This window comes from Oncorhynchus kisutch, linkage group LG23, assembly GCF_002021735.2.
Source record: "Oncorhynchus kisutch isolate 150728-3 linkage group LG23, Okis_V2, whole genome shotgun sequence".
In the NCBI taxonomy this organism is placed as follows: Eukaryota; Metazoa; Chordata; class Actinopteri; order Salmoniformes; family Salmonidae; genus Oncorhynchus; species Oncorhynchus kisutch.
The window spans coordinates 21,175,097-21,202,206 of NC_034196.2; the positions used below are offsets into that span (position 1 = coordinate 21,175,097).

At 42.7% G+C, this 27,110-nt stretch overlaps 1 protein-coding gene across 10 annotated transcripts; it reads right to left on the reverse strand.

Annotated features, from left to right (window-relative positions):
• Window positions 1-11,672: 11,672 nt before the first annotated feature.
• On the reverse strand, window positions 11,673-27,096 carry LOC109868337 (PH and SEC7 domain-containing protein 4). 10 transcript variants are annotated; one of them, XM_031802563.1, is made up of 18 exons: window positions 27,001-27,096; window positions 26,279-26,419; window positions 26,038-26,186; window positions 24,935-25,029; window positions 22,352-23,047; window positions 21,951-22,029; window positions 16,834-18,148; window positions 16,575-16,655; window positions 16,274-16,445; window positions 16,051-16,140; window positions 15,883-15,926; window positions 15,503-15,675; window positions 15,234-15,304; window positions 14,946-15,091; window positions 14,331-14,475; window positions 13,924-14,070; window positions 13,514-13,804; window positions 11,673-13,400 (listed from the first exon to the last, which is right to left on the reverse strand). In XM_031802563.1, exons 5-17 carry the CDS (start codon window positions 22,886-22,888, stop codon window positions 13,520-13,522), a joined length of 3,285 nt encoding a protein of 1,094 aa, XP_031658423.1. In that variant the 5' UTR covers window positions 22,889-23,047; window positions 24,935-25,029; window positions 26,038-26,186; window positions 26,279-26,419; window positions 27,001-27,096; the 3' UTR covers window positions 11,673-13,400; window positions 13,514-13,519. The 10 variants fall into 10 exon arrangements, with proteins under 10 accessions (XP_031658423.1, XP_031658428.1, XP_031658421.1 ...); XM_031802568.1 differs by having other exon boundaries at window positions 21,951-22,011; window positions 27,001-27,095; XM_031802561.1 differs by having other exon boundaries at window positions 11,673-13,804; window positions 22,352-22,909; window positions 27,001-27,095.
• Between the last annotated feature and the right edge of the window lie 14 nt (window positions 27,097-27,110).

The following is a 27,110-nucleotide window of genomic DNA, read 5'->3' on the forward strand; positions in this document are numbered from 1 at the left end:
GATTCATACATGATAGAATTACAGGCTGAAATAGCATTTTGTTTAGTTTACTTTAGTTTTACCATAGCACATTTTTTGTTATGTAGGCCTAGTGTTGTTTTTCTTTTACTATATGAATTTATTTCAATAAATGTGTTGTTTTTCTTATGAACATAGGCCTAGGCTACTGTACGTCCTTCAAAGACTGAGTGTATCATGGCCTTAATTTACCATGAAAAGAACCATCAAAAATATAAAAAAACTAAGGCTAAGCTGCCTTTTGAAAAATGGTTTTAAGCACACAATATCAATGATAACTGGCAAGCAATACAATGTAATCAGGGCAGTACTCAGCAACTGACGAAGATGAGTCATGACATCTCTTTATTTACTGTATACTGTGTCTCTCTCACTCCCCTCTCTCTCCCGCCCTCCCTCATCCCTCCCTCCCTCATTTTATTTACAATGGTGTTTGTTCTTCACTGGTTGATACTTTTTTGTGGCAACAGGTCACAAATCTGTCTGCTGTGATTGCACACTGTGGTATTTCCCCCAATAGATATGGGAGTTTATCGAAATTGGGTTTGTTTTTTAATTCTTTGTGGATCTGTGTAATCTGAGGGAAATACGTGTCTCTAATATGGTCAAACATTTGGAAGGAGGTTAGGAAGTGCAGCTCAGTTTCCATCTCATTTTGTGGGCAGTGAGCACATAGCCTGTCTTCTCTTGAGAGCCAGGTCTGCCTATGGCAGCCTTTCTCAATCGCAATACTATGCTCACTGAATCTGTACATAGTCAAAGCTTTCCTTAAGTTTGGGTCAGTCACATTGGTCAGTTATTCTGCCGCTGTGTACTCACTGTTTAGGGCCAAATAGCATTCTAGTTAGCTCCGTTTTTTTAAAAATTCTTTCCCATGTGTTTTGTCATGATTTGGTTGGGTCTGTTTGTGTTGCTGTTCTGGGGCTCTGTGGGGTCTGTTTGTGTTTGTGAACAGAGCCCATTGTAAAGCACCAAAAATGCAGGCCGATACTCGCTAATGATCAAAATCCAGAAAAGAGACATTAAATTCTACAAATTCTACAACCACCTAAAATGAAGTGATTCCCAAACCTTCCACAAGGTCCTCAGAGCCCATTGTAAAACACCAAAAATGCAGGCCGATACTCGCTAATGATCAAAATCCAGAAAAGAGACATTCAATTCTACAACCACCTAAAAGGAAGTGATTCCCAAACCTTCCACAAAAAAGCCATCACCTACAGTGAGATGAACTTGGAGAAGAGTCCCCTAAGCAAGTTGGTCCTGGGGCTCTGTGGGGTCTGTTTGTGTTTGTGAACAGAGCCCCAGGACCAACTTGCTTAGGGGACTCTTCTCCAAGTTCATCTCTTTGTAGGTGAAGGCTTTGTTGTGGAAGGTTTGGGTTTCACTTCCTTTTCGGGGATTGTAGAATTGAATGTCTCTTTTCTGGATTTTGATCATTAGCGAGTATCGGCCTGCATTCTTGGTGTTTTACAATGTACATGGAGGATATTTTTGCAGAATTCTGCATGCTATCTCAATTTGATGTTTGTCCCATTTTGTGAATTCTTGGTTGGTGATGGGTTCTATAACTGATTCAAGTATTTTTTGCCAGATTCTAATTGGTAAGTTGAATTTTATGTTTCCTTTTGATGGCATAGAAGGCCCTTCTTGCCTTGTCTCTCAGATCATTCACAGCTTACCTGTGGCGCTGATGTTAAGGCCGAAATATGTATAGTTTTTTGTGTGCTCTAGGGCAAAGGTGTCTAGATGGAATTTGTATCTGTGGTTCTGGCAAATGGACCTTTTTTGGAACACCATTGTTTTTGGCTTACTGAGATTAACTGTCAGGGCCCAGGTCTGACAGAACCTGTGCAGAATATCTAGGTGCTGCTGTAGTCCCTCCTTGGTGGGGGACAGAAGCACCAGATCATCAGCAAACAGTAGACATTTTACTTCAAATTCTAGCAGGGTGAGGCCGGGTGCTGCAGACTGTTCTAGTGCCCTCACCAATTTGTTGATATATATATATATATATATATATTGAAGAGGGTGGGGCTTAAGCTGCATCCCTGTCTCGCCCCATGGCCCTGTGGAAAGAAATGTGTGTTTTTTGCCAATTTTAACTGCACACTTGTTGTTTGTGTACATGGATTTTATCATGTCCTATGTTTTTTCCCCAACACCACTTTCCATCAATTTGTATAGCAGACCATCATGCCAAATTGAGTCAAAAGCTTTTTGAAATCAACAAAGCATAAGAAGACTGCGCCTTTGTTTTGGTTTGTTTGTCAATTATGGTGTGCAGGGTCTGTCGTATTGTAATTTGGTCAAAAGACAATTTTACATTTTCTCAGTACATTGTTTTCACTGAGGAAATGTACGTGTCTGCTGTTAATGATAATGCAGAGGATTTTTCCAAGGTTGCTGTTGACGCATATCTCATGGTGGTTATTGTGGTCAAATTTGTCTCCACTTTTGTGGATTGAGGTGATCAGTCCTTGGTTCCAAATGTTGGGGTAGATGCCAGAGCTAAGGATCATGTTTAAGTATAGCCAATTGGAATTTGTGGTCTGTATATTTCATAATTTCATTGAGGATACCATCAACACCCCAGGCCTTTTGGATTGGAGGGTTTTTATTTTTTCCTTTAGTAAATTCAATGTAATTGGAAGAATCCAGTGGGTCTAAGATTCTAAGATTTGTATTTGATCATGAATATGTTTTTGCCTTTTGTGTTTTGTTGTAAGCCCAAAAAGATTGGAGAAGTGGTTTACCCATACATCTCTGTTTTGGATAGATAACCCTTTGTGTTGTTGTTTGTTTAGTGTTTTCCAATTTTCCCAGAAGTGGTTAGAGTCTATGAATTCTTCAATTACATTCAGCTGATTTCTGACGTGCTGTTCCTTCTTTTTCCGTAGTGTATTTCTGTATTGTTTTAGTGATCACCATAGCTAAGGCGTAGACTCAGGTTTTCTGTGTCTTTGTGTTTTTGGTTGGATAGGTTTCTCAATATCTTTCTTAGGTTTTTGTATTCTTCATCAAACCATTTGTCATTGTTGTAAAAAAAAATGGTTTTCTGCTTGATATTTTTAGACTTGATAGGGAAGCTGAGAGGTCAAATATACTGTTTAGGTTTTCTACTGCCAAGTTTACACTATTACAGTCAAACGTCAAATGTTTTGTCAAGAAAGTAGTCTAAAAGGGATTGAATTTGTTGTTGCCTAATTGTTTTTTGGTAGGTTTCCACACTACTTTCCTTCTATCTATAGCCTTTCTTAATATTATTCAGTTCCTTTGGCTTTGATGCCTCATGATTGAGTATTGCTCTGTTCATGTAGACTGTGATTTTGTTGTGATCTGATAGAGGTGTCAGTGGCCTGACTGTGAATGCTCTGAGAGACTCTGGGTAGAGGTCAGTGATAAAGTTGTCTACAGTACTACTGCCAAGACATGAGCTAATGTAGGAGTCCCTTCGAAGCCTACTATTGACGATGTACATACCCAGCGTGCAGTTTCTCTCTTTCTCTCTCTCTCTCTCTCTCTCTCTCTCTCTCTCTCTCTCTCTCTCTCTCTCTCTCTCTCTCTCTCTCTTCACACCTCTCTATCCTATGTCCAAGCTGCAACCCTCATGCTCACTCCCTTCCTCTACAGTCTGTCCTGTCCTGTCCTGTCTTGTTCTGTCTACTTTTGACAATGCTCCCTTCTCTATTGTTGTTGAAGTGGGATGCCACTCTAACATCAATCGAACGGAACACAGTTTTTCAGTTTCCTTCGCAGGCACACAGAAACACACATCACACCCAGAGACACAGAGGAGCTTTAAAGTATATGTCCCCTCTGTTTTTTTAACAGCAGCAAAATGAGGCAATCCCCCCAAAGCATCAAATTCAAATTCCAAAGCCTCCACATACAGAGCCAGCTGATGGACTGCCAGGGAAATAATAACAGCAACTGTTAAGCATTAACAATCCTGCAGCCAAAGAGTCGAAAACAACATAATGCCGCCACAAACAACTACAACACAAATACTTAATCTCTCTCTTCACCCCCCCTTCTTTCTCTCTCTCTCTCTCTCTCTCTCTCTCTCTCTCTCTCTCTCTCTCTCTCTCTCTCTCTCTCTCTCTCTCTCTCTCTCTCTCTCTCTCTCTCTCTCTCTCTCTCTCTCTCTCTCTCTCTCTCTCTCTCTCTCTCTCTCTCTCTCTCTCTCTCTCTCTCTCTCTCTCTCTCTCTCTCTCTCTCTCTCTCTCTCTCTCTCTCTCTCTCTCTCTCTCTCTCCTCACACACACACATCCTCCCCATCCCAATCCTGGTTCTGGGCGACAGTGGGCCTATTAGTATTGAGGTTTTGGGCCACAGTGCTTCTAGTAATGAGCCCGGCAGCACAATACAGGCACCCGGCCGGAACAGCTGAGGGGAGACAAAGCCAGCAGGATGGGGAGAGCGCTGGGGGCTTGGGGTAACTACATTTAACACAGAGAGGGACAGAGTGGTGTGTGTGTGTGTTTGTGTGGTGCGTGCAGTGCATGTGTGTGGTGCATGTGTGTGTAGCCATTACTGGGACAAACTAAGAGACAGATAGGGGCCCCTGGAGGAGCTGCTGACAAAAAGGCAGTGCAGAGCGGAGTGTGTGGCAATCAGTGGAATGACGGGTCAGAGTTGTCCCGCGCCAGTCAACTGGAAACTTCACCACTTATCTCTGGGCCTGAGACACTGGTGAACCAACTCAGACTCGCAAATAAGCATTGTGCACAAGACAATATTTGTCTGCCTAAATGAAACACAGGCTGCTGTTGTTTTAAACTGTGAATGGCGAGGCTGCAAGGTTGCGCTGAGGGTCTCTTGTCTGCCGGACGCCTTTGTGAGGACAGGCTTTGTGGCTTGGAGAAAAGCACTTAACCCAGACTGTGTGAGTGAACACATCACCTTAATTTATTGATTTGGATGGCGCTGCGTTCATTAATGTGAGCCCTGTTGGTCTGTTACATAAAGGTTCCTCCTCTTTCAAACCAACGTGAATAATTGGAACTATTTCAAATGAGCTCATTGTCCTGGAATGACATTTTTATACCAATTCTGAATGGTCAGAATGACGTCACCATATTTCCTCTTTGTCAGAATCAACCTACGAAAAGATTATGTGATTACCAATCAACATATTTGAATAAGAGTTCTACTTTCAATTATACAGATGAAAACAGTTCTGCTCCCTCAAACATTTATAATAAACACCCTCAGCAACTTTAAGGATCTCATCGGTCCATTAAACCATAGAAGGACATAAAACAATTGCAGTGGTCAAACAGGAAAGAAGTGGCCAAACAGACGGTCTCTGTGAGCCTGTGGTAGGATCGGAGGTGAAAGACAGGTGCCCTCTGTTTGACTGGCCTATTAGCACACAGCCCTGAGGGCAGGAAGCACTATTGACTGGAGACATCAAGAGAAACGCACCTTTCAAAGCACACACCTTCCGGACCCAAACACACACGCACCTATATACACCCACCTGGATAAAATCTGCCAGGTATCAGGTACTGCCCCGAGGGAGAGTCCTGAACTCTGGACATGGGGACAGAGTCAACCAAGACCAACACTGGTATCTCCATCAGACTCTTCAAAACATACTTTCCTCACACTCAACATGTAATTTGCTATAAAGTACTATTGTAGATCTATCATGAATAACACCAAGATTAAACCCCATCACAACTACTGATTAAAGATCAGTCAAGCTTAGATTGAAAAGAAAAACACAGTGTTCGTCCTGCCTTCCCAGATGAAGAGCTCTAATGGCAGCATCCTGCTGCCTCTAAACGCTATGTATCGTTATGTTTGTCTGCAGCTAGTGTGTCTGAGAAGCACTGAATCCCTGCCCAGGGAGTGTTGTCACAGGCAGGAGTGTGTGGAAGTGGAGAGGGCAAAGTTAGGTCATGCATTGAAATGCCCTTAAGCCAGGCACTTTACCTTAGCTGTTCCAGTGAGAGACTCCACGGGTACAAAGGCCTTCATTCTAAAGGGTATGGAGGAAAGAGTAGAACATCGAAGTGTTATTCATGTTCGGCCTGGGTCTGCTTAGCATGTAAAATAAATATGTCTGTGAGTCTAAAAGGGGGAAAACAACATATAGAGTATTGTCCAGGAATAAGAAAAGGATAGATGTAGCCAGTGCTATTTCAGTACTTCCAGCCTCTGTGCCCTCTCATCTGGTCACCTATGACAGAGACAAAAGAAAACAGAAGGAGGAGAGCAATAGGAAATACGATGGTGAACATGAATCTACTGAAATGAAACAATAAAATGTATCAACAATAGAGTTACTTAAGGAAACAGCATATAACTATGAAATTGAGCACCTTTTCTCTTGCTCCTTGTGTGTGTGTGTGTGTTCCAGTCCAGGGGTCGAGACGCGCACTAGAGACTCTCTACCTCAAGTGGCACAGAGGGAGCTGACAGAGTGGTTCAGTGAAGGGGGGACCAGGTTCCAAATGGAAAAGAGACTCCTGAAAAGATCACAGGGAGAAAGAGAGAATTCAAGAGCCGGGCCACAGAGGAAGCCACGCCACGACGCCAGCAGTCAAGAGTGGAGCGACTGAAAGACCAAGGATATAAAAGAGGAGGGGGAGAGGTAGAGGGAGTTAAAAGCTAAATCGAATACAGAGGGGTGCGAGAGCGAGAAATAAAGGGTTAGTGTGGATAAAAGATAAAAAAGTAACAAGTAGAGCGTGGGAGGCGTCAGCACCAGATGGACAATGTGTGTCGGCAGGGACATAGTGCAGAGGCAGGAGACAGACGGAGAAAAGGAAGCAAAGGGACACATACAGTGTGTGTGTGTGTGTCTATATTAGAGCTTTTGGAATGTTATGTGGCGTTCAGAACAGGACGAGTGTTTGTGTGCATGTGTCACACCTTATGCATGGAGGGGCTTATTTTGAGCCTGCTGCCCAATGCAACCGTTGGACAAGCCCCTAATGATCACAACTCTGGCTTGGCCTTTTTAATTACCCAACCAGCCCTGACAGAGCGCCACAAAGCTCTCCAGTCCACAGAATGGGGGAGTAGAAGGCGGAACAAAAACAGGACCTTTCCATCTGAAGTATGGCCCTAACCTCTGCTAATGCAAGCCTGAGTCCTGCCTGCCTCACTGCCATGGCCACTCTTTGTGTGGAGCGGAGCAAGATGGCACTCCAACCCAGCACCACTGCTGCTGTCATGGTCCAGAGGCCATGCATAAAGCCTGGGTCAAGACCCATCCATTGATGAAAGCCAAAGTATGCACTGCAATTTCTTCCCTGCATGCATTAAGAAGAAACCATATGTGAATGGGCCTCATTTATCAATATTGCATAGAAACGATTCTACTTAGAACTGAATTTAGAATGGTCATATGCCTAAAAAGTGTGATTTATCAAACAATCCTACCAGCTTCATATGCACACCAGTAGGAGATAACTATTGATAAATTCCAATTTGTTCTCAGCCTCAGTGCTCTTGCAGTACCTTGGATGTTTGTATTTCGAAACCCCCCTAATTAACCATATATGGTCAAAATCATCCCTTTAAAGCCTGTAGAGTATATACAATGCCGTACCATGAAATACAATGGCACAACCATGGGGGGGGGCGGGGGGGCGGGGGGGCGGACTGAAATAGAGGTGCAAGTGTCCGAAATTGAGTGTAACCAAAAGGTGTTATTTGGCTCACTCAGTTGTGGCTTGACCAGTAAGAATAAAAATATAGCTACAAAGAGAGGACCATCAGGACAAATTAATAGGCAAATGAGTAGGCAACACTCCACAGCCATCTATCCTCAACAGCCCCCTCCTTTAGGCCAGCCTGGTCTCATAGACTAGACTTAACATAGTAAATGTAAATCCAGGACACTCAAATTAGTATGATATGTTATGTTTGGTATGATTACGTAAGACAGATTGTTACTTAAGGCAAAAACTAAAGTATGGTGATTGGGTGGACATATAACGCAAACGTCTAGCAACCCAAAGGTTGCGAGTTCAAATCTCATAACGTACAACTTTTGAATTGTAGCTAAATAGCAACTTTTTAGCTACTTTGCAACTACTTAGCATGTTAGCTAACCCTTCCCCTAACCTTAACCCTTTTAACTAACCCATTCCATAACCCTGACTCTTTTAGCTAACCTTAACCATAACAGTATCCCTTTAACCTAATTCCAAAACTTAACCATAACCTTATTCTTAACTCTAACCCTAACCCCTAGCCTAGCTAACGCTAGCCAGCTACCTATTACGTTACCCACCTAGCTAGAATTCTTAACATATACAGTGGGGCAAAAAAGTATTTAGTCAGCCACCAATTGTGCAAGTTCTCCCACTTAAAAAGATGAAAGAGGCCTGTAATTTTCATCATATGTACACTTCAACTATGACAGACAAAATGAGAAAAAAAATCCAGAAAATCACATTGTAGGATTTTTAATGAATTTATTTGCAAATTATGGTGGAAAATAAGTATTTGGTCACCTACAAACAAGCAAGATTTCTGGCTCTCACAGACCTGTACCTTCTTCTTTAAGAGGCTCCTCTGTCCTCCACTCGTTCCTGTATTAATGGCACCTGTTTGAACTTGTTATCAGTATAAAAGACACCTGTCCACAACCTCAAACAGTCACACTCCAAACTCCACTATGGCCAAGACCAAAGAGCTGTCAAAGGACACCAGAAACAAAATTGTAGACCTGCACCAGGCTGGGAAGACTGAATCTGCAATAGGTAAGCAGCTTGGTTTGAAGAAATCAACTGTGGGAGCAATTATTAGGAAATGGAAGACATACAAGACCAATGATAATCTCCCTCGATCTGGGGCTCCACGCAAGATCTCACCCCGTGGGGTCAAAATGATCACAAGAAGAAAATAATCCCAGAACCACATGGGGGGACCTAGTGAATGACCTGCAGAGAGCTGGGACCAACGTAACAAAGCCTACCATCAGTAACACACTACGCCGCCAGGGAACCCTGCAGTGCCAGACGTGTCCCCCTGCTTTAGCCAGTACATGTCCAGGCCCGTCTGAAGTTTGCGAGAGAGCATTTGGATGATCCAGAAGAAGATTGGGAGAATGTCATATGGTCAAATGAAACCAAAATATAACTTTTTGGTAAAAACTCAACTCGTCGTGTTTGGAGGACAAAGAATGCTGAGTTGCATTCAAAGAACACCATACCTACTGTGAAGCATGGGGGTGGAAACATCATGCTTTGGGGCTGTTTTTCTGCAAAGGGACCAGGAAGACTGATCCGTGTAAAGGAAAGAATGAATGGGGCCATGTATTGTGAGATTTTGAGTGAAAACCTCCTTCCATCAGCAAGGGCATTGAAGATGAAACGTGGCTGGGTCTTTCAGCATGACAATGATACCAAACACACCACCCGGGCAATGAAGGTGTGGCTTCGTAAGAAGCATTTTAAGGTCCTGGAGTGGCCTAGCCAGTCTCCAGATCTCAACCCCATAGAATATCTTTGGAGGGAGTTGAAAGTCCGTGTTGCCCAGCAACAGCCCCAAAACGTCACTGCTCTAGAGGAGATCTGCATGGAGGAATGGGCCAAAATACCAGCAACAGTGTGTGAAAACCTTATGAAGACTTACAGAAAACGTTTGACTTATTAAATACTTAAATACTTATTTTCCACCTTCATTTGCAAATAAATTCATTAAAAATCCTACAATGTGATTTTCTGGATTTCTTCCCCTCATTTTGTCTGTCATAGTTGAAGTGTACCTATGGTGAAAATTACAGGACTCTCTCATCTTTTTAAGTGGGAGAACTTGCACAATTGGTGGCTGACTAAATACTTTTTGCCCCACTGTAGCATATTTAGCAAATTCGTAACAATTGTATGTTTTGCAAATTCGTAACATTATACTAATAGTAATTCGTAACATATCATATGAAATGGGTGATCGACATCCACAAAAATTAATACATGCCATATGAAACATAACATATCGTTCTAAGTGGAGGGTCTTGGATTTATGTACAGAATCATATGAAATGCTCTAAGACCAGGTTGCAGCTGTAGGTGTAGAGGCCAACATTGCTGTTCTGCAGAATGAACGAGTTGTGCGTTCCACCTGGCCACCTTGCCACCACATTCAGCAGCAGCTTTTCCGCATCAAATATTTCTATCACCTGCACATAAAGAGTGGAAGCCTTTCCTTTTCACATAGTTGAAATTGTTTTGGGATGGTGATTTCATGGCGATGTGAGTGCCGTCTATTGCTCTGTTTGTATTTGGGAACCAATTGATGGCATCATGGCAAAGAAACGCATCTTGACTTCAACATGTTGTGTGATTCTGTATGGAAATTATATGTGTTACTGTTCGTTTTGCTGATGATTGCATCCAAAACATTGGCTCGAGGGCTGTGAGATGCCAATCGGAAAGCTCCCACTGAAAGCTCTTGCCAAAAACACGAGGGTGGATTTTATATTCTTTAACCTTTATTTAACTAGTCAAGTCAGTTAAGAACAAATTCTTATTTACAATGATGGCCTACCAAAAGGCAAAAGGCCTCCTGCAGGGACGGGGGCTGGGATTAAAATAAAAGTATAGGACAAAACACACATCACAACAAGAGAGACACTACAACACTACATAAAGAGAGACCTAAGACAACATAGTATGGCAGCAACACATGACAACACAGCATTGTATCAACACAACATGGTAGCAGCACAAAACATGGTGCAAACATTATTGAGCAAAGACAACAACATAAAGGGCAAGAAGGTAGACACCAATACATCAGGTGAAGCAGCCACAACTGTCAGTAAGAGTGTCCACGATTGAGTCTTTGAATGAAGAGATGGAGATAAAACTGTCCAGTTTGAGTGTTTTTTGCAGCTCGTTCCAGTCATTAGCTGAAGCAAACTGAAAAGAGGAGCGACCCAGGGATGTGTGTGCTTTGTGGACCTTTAACAGAATGTGACTGGCAGAACGAGTGTTGTATGTGGAGGATGAGGGCTGCAGTAGATATCTCAGATAGGGGGGGAGTGAGGCCTAAGAGGGTTTTATAAATAAGCACCAACCAGTGGGTCTTGCGACGGGTATACAGATATGACCAGTTTACAGAGGAGTATAGAGTGCAGTGATGTGTCCTATAAGGAGCTTTGGTGGCAAATCTGATGGCCGAATGGTAAAGGATATCTAGCCGCTTGAGAGCACCCTTACCTGCCGACCTATAAATTACGTCTCCTAGCATGGATAGGGTGGTCATCTGAATCAGGGTTAGTTTGGCAGATAAGACTTGGATGTGAACCGGAATAGCATGTGTTTGTCTTTTTAAAGTAGGTCTTAAATCCTCAAAAATCCTATAACATTGGTTTTGGGAAATGATATCGGATGATCCAATCTGTACTTTCTGCAGAAAAAGTCCCACCTGTCTCTAAAAACGTGCTCTCGGAGAAATGCAGCGTGGGCCAAATCTTCAAACGGAGTAAGCCATTTCTCATTCCATTTCCCATTATCTGTCTTCTATAGTATTTCAACAATAGCTTCACCTTCACACATACCTCTAATTTAACAAAGGACTGTGCTTTATATGGATTATCGTAATAAATGCACTGATGTGGTCAAATTATAGGCTACAGCATGTCAAGATATTTTGCATGAATTCACAATGGAAATACTATGAAATCGTATAATCCTATAATAATTATTTAATTATTACTCTCACAATTTTAAACATTTTCAACATACATTTTCCCAATTCTACTCTTGACAAGGAGTTCCCTTATTCCACCACTGGCCCTGTGCGTATGCATGGTCATGGCTGTGTGTAAATCTACGCACACTCTCAATCAACCAGTCATATTGATAAATCTCACACTTTGCGTCAAAATAATCCCACCCATAATTTACACCTAGATTTGTGCATATGCATCATTGATAAATGAGGTCTCATATGTTTAACAGGTTAACATTGTCCCAGAACAGCAGGATTTTGGATTTCTCCTACTGTTACAATTCATGTACAACAGACCAATAACATGAAGGTTTTCCAAGATGGCGTCTTTTCAGTTTATCAGGCAGACACACCTGGAGCATTGCCATGGCCTGATGCTCCTGCCAATCATTTGCTCAATCAATCATCCACATCTTTAGAGTCTGACTTCATCTTAATAGTCTGTTGTTATTAAAATAAATGAATAGGAACTATTTTCACAGAAAATACATACACATAAGCATTATCACATTAACCCAGGTCCTGTATCAGCAATATCATAAAATGACATATTTGATGAACCCATGTCTCATAAGAAGGGTCCCTCTTTATCCTTACCAAGTGACCTGAACAAGAAAAACTCTGGGCCCTAGTAGTTGGTTCCCAATAAAATTATGAATGTATCATTTATTTATGAATGTACGTATGTTCCTGTTAAAGCTACCAATCTTGATCCTGAAGAGACCAGCCCAGTGAGACAAGGTTAGCCCCATCTGTATTGTCTGTGCCCCTAACTGCGTTCCTTATTGTCACATCACATTCCTGTGTGTCATCCACAACAGTGACATTAAGGAGCAATGTGGGGGTCTTCTGAAACATCCTGTTCTTTATTGAGACACTCCAGGTTGACCGCGGCTGAAGATGTCACTTTGAAAGAGAACAAAACGGCCCAGAACTCCTCCATGTGCCACCAAGAGAGATCAAAAAGTTGTCTTTGTCTGCTATTAATTCCCTTTATGCCATTCCTATTACCACAAGGGGATATGTGACTGGCCGGCTCAATGAATCGGGATGGATAATTGAACTAAACTCAAAAAGGCTAATTGGGATTGAAATAAATTAACTATCATAAACTTCTCTGTTCTCAGAAAATAATTGTGATACTTATAGTGTAATATTATGGTAGTGTTAGTCTTTCATGGAGATGCAGTCCAAATATGTTTATATAAAATTACATAAAAGATACAAGAACTTAAAATGAGCATATTGACATCATTTTGATGATTTTTCAAACTGTACATGCCTTCATGTGTAATATGCTGTTGTATAGCACCCTCTTGAGGTTACAATTGCACACTGCATACATAGACCATATGGCGCAGACAAGTAACATTTTGTAACTGCAGAGATACATTTCTAATAGAAATAAACACGAATCTCAACATATCACAGGAAATTCAGAGGTGTAGGTATGTTCATGTGCATTTTAAAGGGAATAAAATCATTCAGAGACAAACATTATCACTCTTCTTGACCTGTCTCAGCAGGGAGCATTGACTTCTGAGGTTTAATTCATTTTGTTCAATTGAAAGTGCACAAATATGAATTAAATACTTTTATGTAAAGCAAATGTAACAAAGAAAAGGACACAAGCAAGATCCCTGAGATTGATTCATTCTGTTTTGATGACTTTTGCCTTCTTGCTGAAAATGAAAACGAAAAGGACAGTGCTTAGAAGTAACACATTGTGCCTATGTCCTCAAAGGAGCCATTTAAAAACTCATGTAAGAGTCATATTTTAATCTCTTTTGGGCACCTTTTCTCATATGTCCCGGTTGCGTCGAGGTATGACGATTTTGCGATAGGTCCGTCTTTCCGAGATGTTGCGTTTGACTTTGACCACGTGGGGCAAGGCCATCTCCACATCCAGAGAGGGGCTGGAGTGGGACTTCTTCAGGGTTCCCTCCTCTCCCTCTTCATCCACTGTGTCCTTACACACAGCTCTGTCAAACAGGCTGAGCTCGCTGGTTCCCACCTCAGTGTCGACTGACTGATTCAAATCCTTCCAGACCTCCAGCATCTGGATGTAGGCCTCGTAGCGACATTTCTATAGGGAGAGGTGGGGTGAGAGGGACTGTGAGTTAAAGACCAAACAAGAACATACTCACATACTCACACACAAACCCATACCCACACACAACGCAGACTCATCGTCCTCTCACACACCTCATGCTGCAGGTACTCCTCTCTGACACGGTGTTCCTCTAGCTCCTTGGCCTTGGCCCTGCGGCTCTCAGGGAGACTCTGCTGCAGGTAGGCCAGGTCCTCCTGGAAGGACAGCAGCATGCGAGCATGGGACTGCAGCTGTCTCTCCTGCAGGGGGCAGCAGAGAGCCAAGCTCAGTGAACAGGCTCACAACACACTAGGTACAAGGTGTCCCTAACCACAGATCTAGGATCAGATGACCCGACTTGCCTCAGCACAACTATAGTACATAACAGTCTCAACGTACTACTAGACCACTAAATATCACAATTTACAAAGATGAAAACAATGCATTAGATTAGAAAACAAAGAGACAGGGACTATGGGGAGTGAACCAAGAGTGTGAAAGTGTGTGGTGAGTACAGTACCAGTGTGTGAGCAGACTGGGAGGCAGGCAGGATGGGTCTGCAGAACCTCCTCTGAGAGCCCACGGCAGCAGGGAAGGGAGGAGAAGAGTGCAGGGCTGACACCAGGTTAATACGGCTGATCCATGAACTCATCTCTGCTGTGGAGCTGAAGGACGACAATGGGTCCATGTACATAGAATATACTGTATTAGTTAAGATATATCTAATATTAGTTTTATATACTGCATAAGAACATATCATGTGAATTAAAGGCAAAGTCATGGGATTACCGGACTGTTGCATCCTGATTCATTTGTTTGTCCCTTCACACCATCAAAGACATTAGTCTCATGTATAACAAATGTACATTCACAATTCCAATACTACATAGATATAGTTCTTGTCTCTCTTTGACACTACCACACACACACACACACACACACACACACGCACACGCACACGCACACGCACACGCACACGCACACGCACACGCACACACACACACACACACACACACACACACACACACACACACACACACACACACACACACGCACGCACGCACGCACACACACACACACACACACACACACACACACACACACACACACACACACACACACACACTAGACTCACGAGGCCTGGAAGAGGAAGACCCTCCAGTCGGCAGTCTGCAGACGGAAGACATGTGGTCTCTTAGTGTAGTCTGCTGCCTGCTCTGCCAGGGCATGGTGCACACTGACCACCTCCTCTGTACTCTGCCACTCCATCTTATACTCATCCTGGGGAGGGGGGGGGGGTGGACAAGGTAACTAGCAGTGAGGGGTTAGTGTGAAAGGCATCCTGGACATTATCAAGAGGCTGTTCAATGGTAAGTATGGAAAAGGAGGAGTTGACAAGAAAGAGGAGGAGGAGGAGACTAACCTTCTGTAAGTAGAGGACCATTCCCTTCAGCACTCCATAGAAGGTCTTCCAGCTTCTCTTCCCCCAAGGAGCTGTCACACACAGTTACATTACATCACTCCTGAGGTCAAAGGATGCTTCTCAAACACACTCACACACTAAATCATTTAGTCAGACTGATGAATCATCAAAAGATTAATCAAAACACTATGATGCTCTTGTACATGGTTTATTGCCCTGACATTTTAGTTCCTATGTTTTTGTGCAAACAGTGTCACAATCTAACTCACTGCGTTTGCCATCGATGTCAGCGTGGGCCTTGCGTTTGAGAAAGCCCTGTTTGAACACTGTGGCCTTCTTGTCATGAGGCACATCTTGGAAAGGGTTGCTCTTGGAGCGCAAGGGTGCGTCCTCTTTAGCATCCTCCACCAACAGCATGGAGCTCTTCAGTTCCTTCTCATCACTGCACAGGGCATATAGAGAGATGAGGGGAGAAATGAAGAAGCAATGGGGATTAAATAAAATAGGAATTAAAATATGAAAGGTGAGAAGTGAAACAAAATCAAAATCTATTGGGGAAAGTAACAGAATACTGTGATACTGAACAGCTGGTGGTAAATAATTTAGAATAATGATACCCATTTCCTTGTTCTTAAGTCAGACTACTTACACTGCCCATTCCAGAGGCTCATTCTTAATGGTGTTGTAGAGAGCCTGAGAAAGAGACAAGAGGACACTGAAAGAAGGACACTGAAAGGACACTTAAGTCTTACATAAGGACACTTAACAGTCTCTACTGAAATATTGAGTAGGTGTAGAATGAGGAGTGTAATCTTACCTTTAACAGCTCCTTGCTGAAGTTCTCACCCTCATTCATCCCATCCAGGTTGGACACGAAGCTGGACACAGACATGGCTTTACCCACATTCTGAGGACAGACACAAAAACATTATGTTTAAATGTGTACATATCCCACAACCCACACAACCAGTTCCTTACAGTGAAAGGCCTAAATATCTACACGTTTGCCACAGTATTTCATCACTGCAGTGGGGACTCACCTGTCCATGCAGATCAGAGTTCAGAAGCATCGCAGCACAGGTGAGTGTGAGTACTTCTCCTGAAGAGGAGAAGGTGTGAGGGTTGCACTGTTGGAAGCGACAGGAGAAATGCTGCAGTACTCGCTCTCTCTCCTGGGTCTCACCGATCAGCACCACCACCCTCAGGAAAGACCTGGGAGAGGAGGGCAAAATAGAGGAAGTAGAGAATGATTTATCAACGGAATATGTTCATTTAAGAGCATTACTTGTTACTATTATAGTGAACTAGGAGAAATCTCATTAGGACGTGTGAAGGACTTACCTCAGGCCTTGGTCTAGACTCTGACCGGTGAAGTCAAAGAACTTGAGGTACTCCTGCCCAACAGCTTGGCTAAAGCCATTGCTGAATTAGAGAGGAGCAGGGAAACAAGGACAGGTCAAGTGCATGATTCAAGGTGACACCTTCTGCGAAAGAAACTCTGAACGTACTTACTAGATCATTACCCTGATAGTTACTACTGCATAAGAACCATGTAATGTAACGTTTGGTCACTCCATGTTTTGCAGCCTTTAGTTCTTACTCTTTGTCTAGGTGTTTTACCACATCTGTCTTGTGGATCCCATCCAGCCTGTAGAGTCTTTCAGCCAGCCTGCAGGCCTTCTCCCTGTCCAAACCTCCACCATTCATATGGACCACCACTGGTTCTGAGGCCTCTGTTTGCTGTACCTGAGACTCCAGTTGCTCTAAACTTCCTTCCCTGGGCGGCAAACATGAATCCTCTTTATACTCTTTTGGTTCCAATTCTTCTACCTGCTTGGAATGCTCTGTCTGTGCATCCTCTTCTGTCAACTCAGTCAGTTCAGTCTGCGCTGGCTGTTCAATCTCTGACTGTTTCTGTTCTTCTGTACGGTCTGACTGTTCAAGTTCCTCTGTGCAATGGAAACATAGATCTAACTGCTTTGAATGTACTGGTTTGTTATCTGTCTGATCTGACTGTTCCGTCTGCTCTGACTGTTCCGACTGCTCTGACTGTTCTGTCTTCCCTGATTGTTTTGACTGGTCAGAATCCCTTGGCTGTTCCGTCTGTTCTGTATCCCCTGATTGTTTTGACTGCTCAGAATCTTCTGAGTGTTCCATCTCCCGTGATGGTTCTGTCTGTGGTTCCGTCTGCACTGAAAATTCTGTCTGCTCTGAGTGCACTATTTGTTGAGAATGTTGTGTCTGTTGCAATTGTTTTGATTCTAAACATTCTGTCTGCTCTGACTCTGACTGGTCTATCTTGTCTGACTGTTCTGCCTGTTGTAAACGGGTCTCTTCAGTTTGCTGTTCTTCCTCCCCTAACTGATTTGAATGCTCTACCTGGTCGGACTCTACAAGTTGCTCAGACTCTTCTGGCTGCTCTGTTGTCTCGGTGTTGTCTTTGTATTCACTCTGTTTTGTGTGGTTAGGCTCTGACTGCCAACTGTGTTCAGACTTTTCTGTGAGTTCTGACTGTTCTTTCAGTTCAGCTGGCTCAAGCAGGTGCTCTAAGAGTTCTATAGTCTCGGATTCCCCCTCCCTATCTGACTGTTCCCTCCCCTCTGACTGCTCGGTCTGTTCTGTCTGCTCGTCACAATCTCCATTATAAACTAAATTAGTTACAGCCTGTTCCTTCTCCTCATAGTTCGCAGAACTTGATCCTTGCTCTGAATTGATTGGTATTGTTAGCACTCTGCTAGTCTTTTCCTGTTCCTCTCCCAGTACAGAGTCTAGACTCTCACTATCCTGCCCAGTCTCTGACTCTCCTGTCTGTACAGGGCTAGGAGCTCTGTCAGAGGGTGGGATAGTATCTTCTGTCACAGGCTGTCCCATCTCTTTCTCTGTCTCCTGCCACGGAGAGCTTTCTGAAAGAGAGTCTGAACACAGAGATACCCATATTAACATTGACCAAGTCACTCTGTACTTTATGAAGTAAAAGTGGCACGAGAAGTCAAAAGCATTTGAAATGGTAGCATCTATCAGAATATGTCAAAAATTGTTCAATAAACTGTACAACATAAAAATTGGGTTGGAATGATCAGTGTTTGGAAAAATGCAAGCTGTGTGCTAATATAAGTGGCAACGCACATGCCCTGCCCACCTAAGGATCTCTCCTTTTCAGCCGTATATTTCCTGTGTTTAGGGGGTGCAAAATCCACTTGTCACTTAACTCATCTCGCTGGATTGATTGCTTTCATTTTACTCAGGTGACTCTTTCCCACTCTTGCTTATGCCATTGTTTTTTTCTCTTAACGTAACGACTGCGGAAACTTTGGTAATTACCCATCAAACGCACTCCGGTAATGGCTGAAATGAGCTCAATGGATTACATCGGCTTTCCCGCTGTATCTGAAACAATGCTTCGTCTGAGACTTAACACACCGTCTCACACACCGTCTCACACATCGTCTCACACACCGTCTCGTCACAAGAAAGAGGAAAAAAATAACTTGATTTTGATGGAGTGTTGATTTTTTCAAATTAGATGCTCTGAAATGAAAGCAATTTCCAAAAATGAACACTTGGATTATTAAAATGTGTCTGATTTCGCAAATAATGTAAAGTATGTATTGATAGGTGTAATCTAGAGCCAGGCGTTTTTTTATTTTAAATTACATAGTATCCTTCTCTTGACACACTTGTTGAATTATGCAAGGTTACATGACAACAACAGTAATGAATAATTAATGAGGCAGTCTAGCCACAGGTATAAGCCTAGTGACAGGTATAGGTCTAGTGACAGGTATACGTCTAGTGACAGGTATAAGTCTAGTGACAGGTATAAGTCTAGTGACAGGTATAAGACTAGTGACAGGTATAAGTCTAGTGACAGGTATAAGACTAGTGACAGGTATAAGACTAGTGACAGGTATAAGACTAGTGACAGGTATAAGACTAGTGACAGGTATAAGACTAGTGACAGGTATACGTCTAGTGACAGGTACATGTATAGTGACAGGTATAAGACTAGTGACAGGTATATGTCTAGTGACAGGTATAAGACTAGTGACAGGTATAAGACTAGTGACAGGTATAAGACTAGTGACAGGTATAAGTCTAGTGACAGGTATAAGACTAGTGACAGGTATAATACTAGTGACAGGTATAAGACTAGTGACAGGTATAAGACTAGTGACAGGTATAAGTCTAGTGACAGGTATAAGACTAGTGACAGGTATAAGACTAGTGACAGGTATAAGTCTAGTGACAGGTATAAGACTAGTGACAGGTATAAGACTAGTGACAGGTATAAGACTAGTGACAGGTATAAGACTAGTGACAGGTATAAGACTAGTGACAGGTATAAGACTAGTAACAGGTATAAGACTAGTGACAGGTATAAGACTAGTGACAGGTATAAGACTAGTGACAGGAATAAGACTAGTGACAGGTATAAGACTAGTGACAGGTATAAGACTAGTGACAGGTATAAGACTAGTGACAGGTATAAGACTAGTGACAGGTATAAGACTAGTGACAGGTATAAGACTAGTGACAGGTATAAGACTAGTGACAGGTATAAGACTAGTGACAGGGCAGGTTTTTAGTGGTTGCAGCCCTGTTCCACCCCTTTATATTCATTTAGTAATTCATGTAAATAGTGTATACAGTGTATACTATGTACAGTGTATACTATGTACAGTGTATACTATGTGCAGTGTATACTATGTACAGTGCATTAGTGTATACAGTGTATACTATGTACAGTGCATTAGTGTATACAGTGTATACTATGTACAGTGCATTCGGAAAGTATGCAGACGCTTCACTTTTTCCACACTTGTTATTTTTTAAATTTAATTAACCAGATAAGTTGACGGAGAACACATTCTCATTTACAGCAACAACCTGGAGAATAGTTACAGGGGAGAGGATGAATGAGCCAATTGTAAGCTGGGTATGATTAGGTTACCATGATGGTATGAGGGCCAGATTGGGAATTTAGCCAGGACACCAGGGTTAACACTCCTACTCTTACGATAAGTGCCATGGGAACTTTAGTGACCACAGAGAGTCAGGACACCCGTAAAATATCCCATCCGAAAAGCACCCTACACAGAGCATTGGGATATTTTCTTTAGACCAGAGGAAAGGGTGGATCCTATTGGAGTTCCAACACCACTTCCAGCAGGATTTGGTCTCCCATTTAGGGAGACCCTGCTTAGCTTCAGAAGCAAGCCAGCAGTGGGATGCAGGCTGGTATTCTGCTGGCACAATGTTATGTTAAAGCCTTATTTTAAAATGGAATAAATAAATGTTTTCCCTCATCAATCTACACACAATACCCTATAATGACAAAGCATAAACAGGTTTTTATGCATGTCAGAGCAAAAACCAAGCCATGAGGTCGAAGGAATTGTCCGTAGAGCTCCGAGACAGGATTGTGTCGAGGCACATATCTGGGGAAGCGTACCAACAAATGTTGGCAGCATTGAAGGTCCCCAAGAACACAGTGGCCTCCATCATTCTTAAATGGAAGAAGTTTGGAACCACCAAGACTCTTCCTAGAGGGCCTTGGTCAGGGAGGTGACCAAGAACCCGATGGTCACTTTGACAGAACTCTGACAGTCACTCTGACAGAGCTCCACAGTTGCTCTGTGGAGATGGGAGAACCTTCCAGAAGAACAACCATCTCTGCAGCACTCCACCAATCAGGCCTTTATGGTAGAGTGGCCAGACGGAAGCCACTCCTCAGTAAAAGGCACATGACAGCCCACTTGGAGTTTGCCAAAAGGCACCTAAAGACTCTCAGACCATGAGAAACAAAATTCTCTAGTCTGATGAAACCAAGATTTTGCCTGAATGCCAAGCATCATGTCTGGAGAAAACCTGGCACCATCCTATGGTGAAGCATGGTGGTGACAGCATCATGCTGTGGGGATGTTTTTCAGCAGAGGGGATTGGTAGACTAGTCAGGATTGAGGAAGAGATGCACGGAGCAAAGTACAGAGAGATCATTGATGAAAACCTGCTCCAGAACGCTCAGTACCTCAGACTAGGGAGAAGGTGCACCTTCCAACAGGACAACAACCCTAATCACACAGCCAAGACAACACAGGAGTGGCTTCGGGCACAAGATTCTGAATATCCTTGAATGGCCCAGCCAGAGCCCGGACTTGTACCCGATCGAACATATCTGGTGAGACCTGAAAATAGCATTGCAGCGAGATGCTCCCCATCCAACCTGACAGAGCTCTTCGAGGATCTGCAGAAAAGAATGGGAGAAACTCCCCTAATACAAGTGTGCCAAGCTTGTAGCGTCATACCCAAGAAGACTCAAGGCTGTAATCGCTGCCAAAGGTGCTTCAACAAAGCACTGAGTATAAGGTCTGAATACTTATGTAAATGTGATAATTCAGTTTTTTATTTTTAATACATTTGCAAAAATGTCTAAAAACTTGTTTTTGCTTTGTTATTATGGGGTATAGTGTGTAGATTGATGAGGAAAATCAATTTTTAAATAAGGATGTAACGTAACAAAATGTTTTTAAAAAGTAAAGTGGTCTGAATACTTTCCGAATGTACTGTATATGCAAATGAGGCACATATAGTTCTTGTCCAACTAATGCATTTAATAGAATCCATTTTTTTTAACCTTTTAACAATTTCGACGACCGTTGCTAACATAAGAGTTCGCCTGTGATTTGCTTGTGAACAATGACTAGGGCCTGCACTCACCATGTTCCTCAAATAGCTGTTGTGCTGAAGCCTCCACATCTGGGCTCGGTGTGTCACATGCCTGGAATTGCAACAGCAGCTGTCAACAATAAACATCGGGCCGGGGAGAACTTGTGATTAAGTAAGACGTGGGATGATCAGCACTCAGACAGAGGGGACCTGGGTCTCAGATGACTGATACGTATAACGGTATATATTCCATCCACCTCTTCTCCGCCTATGACTGAAACTTAAATACTGGTATCAATGAACACAGAAGTATTGGTATTTATCACTCTAAATATTATCTTCCTCTTGCACTCTCGCAGACAGACAAACACACACACGCACACACATTGTACCCAATGCTATCATCTCAAACAGACACATAACCACAGTCCCTCCCTGTTGGGCTGACGTACCGGATGGGAGTTTTCACTGTCCAGAGGCAACTGCTGTTCCGGTCTATTGTGCTTCTCTGTCTTCTCCTGGACAGACAGCTCTATGTTTATCATTGTCACACAGGATTGATGCTGCTGCTGTTGGTGGTGGTGGTGAAGGGACAGCGGGTTCACAGTCCAGTCCAGACTGGCTGCTCCACTGGAATCCAGCTCATCGGCCAAGCTATTGTCAGTCATGGGGAAGGGTGTGTCAGGGGAAAGGTCAGGCATGTCCCACTGCACTGTGGCAAAGGACAGAAGGACACTGGGACAGGTCATGGGGTACACGGGTAAAGTCATGGAGTCCCAGTGCTCCTCTGGCTCCTCAGAGATCCTTCCAGTTTGAGGAGAGTTGTCCTCTTTCTTCCTGTCAGCCTCATTCACCTGCTTCTCCATCTCTCCCCACCGAATAGCCTCCTCCAGGGGCCTGCTCGGTGGTAGGAGCTCCAAGGAGGTGCAAGTCTGGCTGTTTGGCTGCTTGAGGTCTGGGAGAGGAGAGCACACCATAGCCTCCTCCATAACCTCTCTCTTCACTCAGTCCTAAGCAGAGAGATACGGTTCAGCTTAGTTCAGTCTCATTACTCTGTGCAGGGCAGGTTATCCATCTCGGAATTAGGTCACAATGATGCTGTCATGGTAGACTGTGGTTGGTGGTTGGTTACAGCTTCCGGTGCTGCCCTAGTAAGCAAGAACATTCATGTACAACAAAATGACTACACAACACACATTAATCCAAACCCCAGAGTAACTACTGACTCCTTGTTCATAAATTCCCAAAGTAGTGTTTGTAGAGTAGGGTGACCAGACGTCCCCAATTTCCAGGGAGAGTCCCTGATTTTGGTGGCCTGTCCCTGTCTAGAGCTGTCCCCAGAAATGTCCCAGATTGGCCTTCAGAAAGAAAAAAGCAACTCTAGAAGTTGAGGCTGATATTTCAATTATCAAACGCTGTATACAAAAAAAATATGCATGAAAAAAGGTCTGTTCCTGTAACAAAATCTTTGAGAACCTTATGAGAACATTTGATCAGTGATATATTGTGACCACCGCATGAACAACCATGGCCATGGCCAGAAAGTGTTGCCTCAAACAGCATAGGCTACCAAACTTGGGTGATTATGAAATGACTAGATAGGCTAATACTAAGAAAACTGTTGAGAGGTAAGGGCTATTTGACCAAGAAGGAGAGTGATGGAGTGCTGTATCAGATGACCTGGCCTCCACAATCACCCGACCTCAACCCAATTGAGATGGTTAGGAATGAGTTGGACCACAGAGTGAAAGAAAAGCAGCCAACAAGTGCTCAGCATATGTGGGAACTCCTTCAAGACTGTTGGAAAAGCATTCCTCATGAAACTAGTTGAGAGAATGCCAAGAGTTTGCAAAGCTGTCATCAAGTCAAAGGGTGGCTACTTTGAAATATCTCAAATATAAAATATATTTTGATTTGCTTAACACCTTTTTGGTTACGACATGATTCCATATGTGTTATTTCATAGTTTTGATGTCTTCACTATTATTCTACAATGTAGAAAATAGTAAAAATAAAGAAAAACCCTTGAATGAGTATGTGTGTCCAAACTTTTGACTGGTACTGTATATATATTCTGCGCAGCTATGAAAGAAAAGCCAATCTAAACAGGTGCAGTACATCCAAGAGAAAATACCAGTCTACTGCCTGCTGTCTAAAATCTACTCACCAATACTGTCTACCTGACTAATATATTAAGACTCTTACAGTAAGTAAATTAGTAAATTGTATACATTTTCTAAAACTGGACTATGGTGTGCGATTAACATTCTTTAAATTGACAGAAAGACAAAATCCCTAAATGTAGACCTGTGGCGGTTCATGTCACTCTCACACACAAACAGCCATGGTTCAGTGACAAACAAACCAAGAGCCTCTAAAACATATTCAAACGTAAGCCAACACTCACCATTCACTTCTGTATACCAAACACTGTTAATGTATTTTATAAACCCTGTTTACTGCACTCTCTTTTGGCGTGGCATGGCGGACGTGCCTTGCAATGACTTTTGCTGAAACATTAGAGGCGCATTTACTTCCTGACCACAGAAGAGTATTCTCTCCGAATGAGAGAGAGGGAGAGAGAGAAAAGGTGGAGAGCAAAGATAGAGAGAGAGATTGAGAGCCAGAGGGTTGGGGTGTGAACAGATGCCATGAATATTCATGTCTACTGCTAACCATGAACCTGAGCTATCGCAATGTACATTCATGTCATGTACATACATTTACGTACATGACATGAATGTACATTGCGATAGCTCAGGTTCATGTATGTCACTGTCCATGGACAGACCCTGAAAATATCAGTGAAGATATACAGTAGTATGTTGTTGATCCATACCAAGGACACTATCTGATTTAAACACAGCATTTTGGTAATGATTCATGTGAAGCCTCATTTTAAGCCTCAAGTCTTCAGAATTGAGCTGTCATAAAAAGTAGGTTAATGTGGACATTTTTCAAATTCCCTCCATTTTAAACTTTCACTCCATTTCTCTCTGTCACTCTCTCAGTCTTTTCTTCAATAGTCTACTCACGTCACATAACCGACATCCGGGACAATGCTTGGCTACACTTCCTGTTTGGGTGCTCATTTCTCATTTCCTGTCAGGCTGCTGGGCTGGCGTTCCATCTACCAATACCAAAGAGTGGAAGAAAGTTAGAATGATCAATGGACACTTTCTTTCTGCACCTCATAGTTCCTCATTGAATTTTTGCGATTGAGATTTTCAGATCATTGAGATTGTATAAAGACCCACACGTATTGTACCAACTCTTTTACTCTTACATTGGAGTCTGGACAAAACACTTTACAGTAATCAACTTTCCTTAGGTATAAGATTTGAAGCTATTCAGCAGGTCATGGGTTCCACTTGAAATCTAATTAGAGGAACATTGTTCCCTTGCAGGCACAATATAGGCCTATCTATTGTTTGGTGTAATAACAACACTAATCTGTGTACTTAGATTTTAATGATGCTGGTGATTAAGATTTCAGATTTTTAAAGTTGAGGAATAAACGTGCATTGATTAAACAGAGATTTCAGTTGTGTCCTTTAAAATTACCAACATAATTTAGCCAAATTAGGGAATGAAAGTATAAGGAATAGCGACAAGAAGACAATGGCAAAGGTTTAGCGCAGCTGATGGACCATTACATGAACTTGTGGATGTCCCAGTAATTATGTGGATCTGTTGGTATCCCCTACCAGTGGACCGTTGTATTAGCATACACTTTGCATGAAACTCTAGTCTAGAGGTGTTGAAGCAGCCCACAGGCTATCAGAGTGAGATTCCAAACTGATTGTAACCACATTGACTCTTAAACAACACAACCAAAGCCGCTACATGACACATAAAAATATGCAGGAATCAAACCACAAACTTGAATGAAACCATATATACCAACAGACTAACATGGTTCAAATACAGTATATTACTCATGTGTGGAAAAACTCTAGATAATAAGCACTACTGTTGTCTGGAAACTAGAAATAGCAGAACATAGCTAAGATCATTAAAAACTAAAATACATTAAATGCACAGTTAGAGCTACAAAGTTAATAATGTCCCTAAAAACGACCAAGGTTTCACAGAGTAACACTTGCCAATTTCATAGTAAACTTGGATATCGACTTACCCTTTCAAGCTTTCTCAAGGGGTATCATATGATCAGTTAACTAGTAGGGCTTTAAGTCAGTCTGGGGGGGGAAAAACTCTTTATTGCCATGTAGATAGACGGCTTACAGCACACGGCGTAATCCCTCCAGTGACTTGTCAATCTGGGTGCTGCAACACAGACCCACAACAAACAAGTCTTACAGCCTCTCTCAGACAGCGCTAGCCTGGGGTGTCACAGAGAGAGGACGCATGCAACTCACAAGTCTTGATCCACTCCTCTGTGACAGATACCTCTCATCTCCAGGCAACAGATCCCAGACTTCCGCCACTCTCTGCTCATCTGCAACACGGATATGCCTGGGAAAGACAGGGGAAGGGGAAGGAGGAGTGGAATGAGAGAGCTGAAAGAGGCAACAAAAAGGAAGAAAAGGCACATTGTGATTGGCAGTCAGAGAAAGCGCACAAAGACACCTGAGAGCATTGGGCCTCTGCCCACAGCCTAAAGGCACCCACACAGGTTAGGGGAGTGTCTGAACTTCATTCCTGAAACTCAGACTGACACAAGGGAGTGAACTCGTAGAGCCTCAGAACACAGCAGGCATTCTTTTAAGCAAATAACGATGTAAGCCATTGGACCCTATTCCCCAGGTCTACTTACAGAGGAAGAAGACGCTGTTACAAAACAACATTCCCTCTGTTTTTTCATAAGGATTGTTCCATGTAAACATCAAAATAACAATAAAGGTAAACAAGCACTTTACATGTGTTGACTTCCTAAATGATGTTGTTTTGTAGCACTACATACAGTAGGACACCACATGAAGAGCTAGTTGTTGTGACAAGTAGTATAACTTGGATCTATGCTTCTTGAACACTAGCTACTTGAACAGTAAACACGTGTCAAATCACCAAACAACCCCCTACAAGCTCCCCTCGACAGAATGCACTAAATGCATGTCATATTAATGAACATTAAACGTACCTTTACCTGCCAGGTGGCTACTACGCTTGAATAGACGGCCAACACACATGCTATGCGTACTCCTAAACTGCGGAGGCGGTAAAAAGGCACTACGGAAAGAGAACAACGAA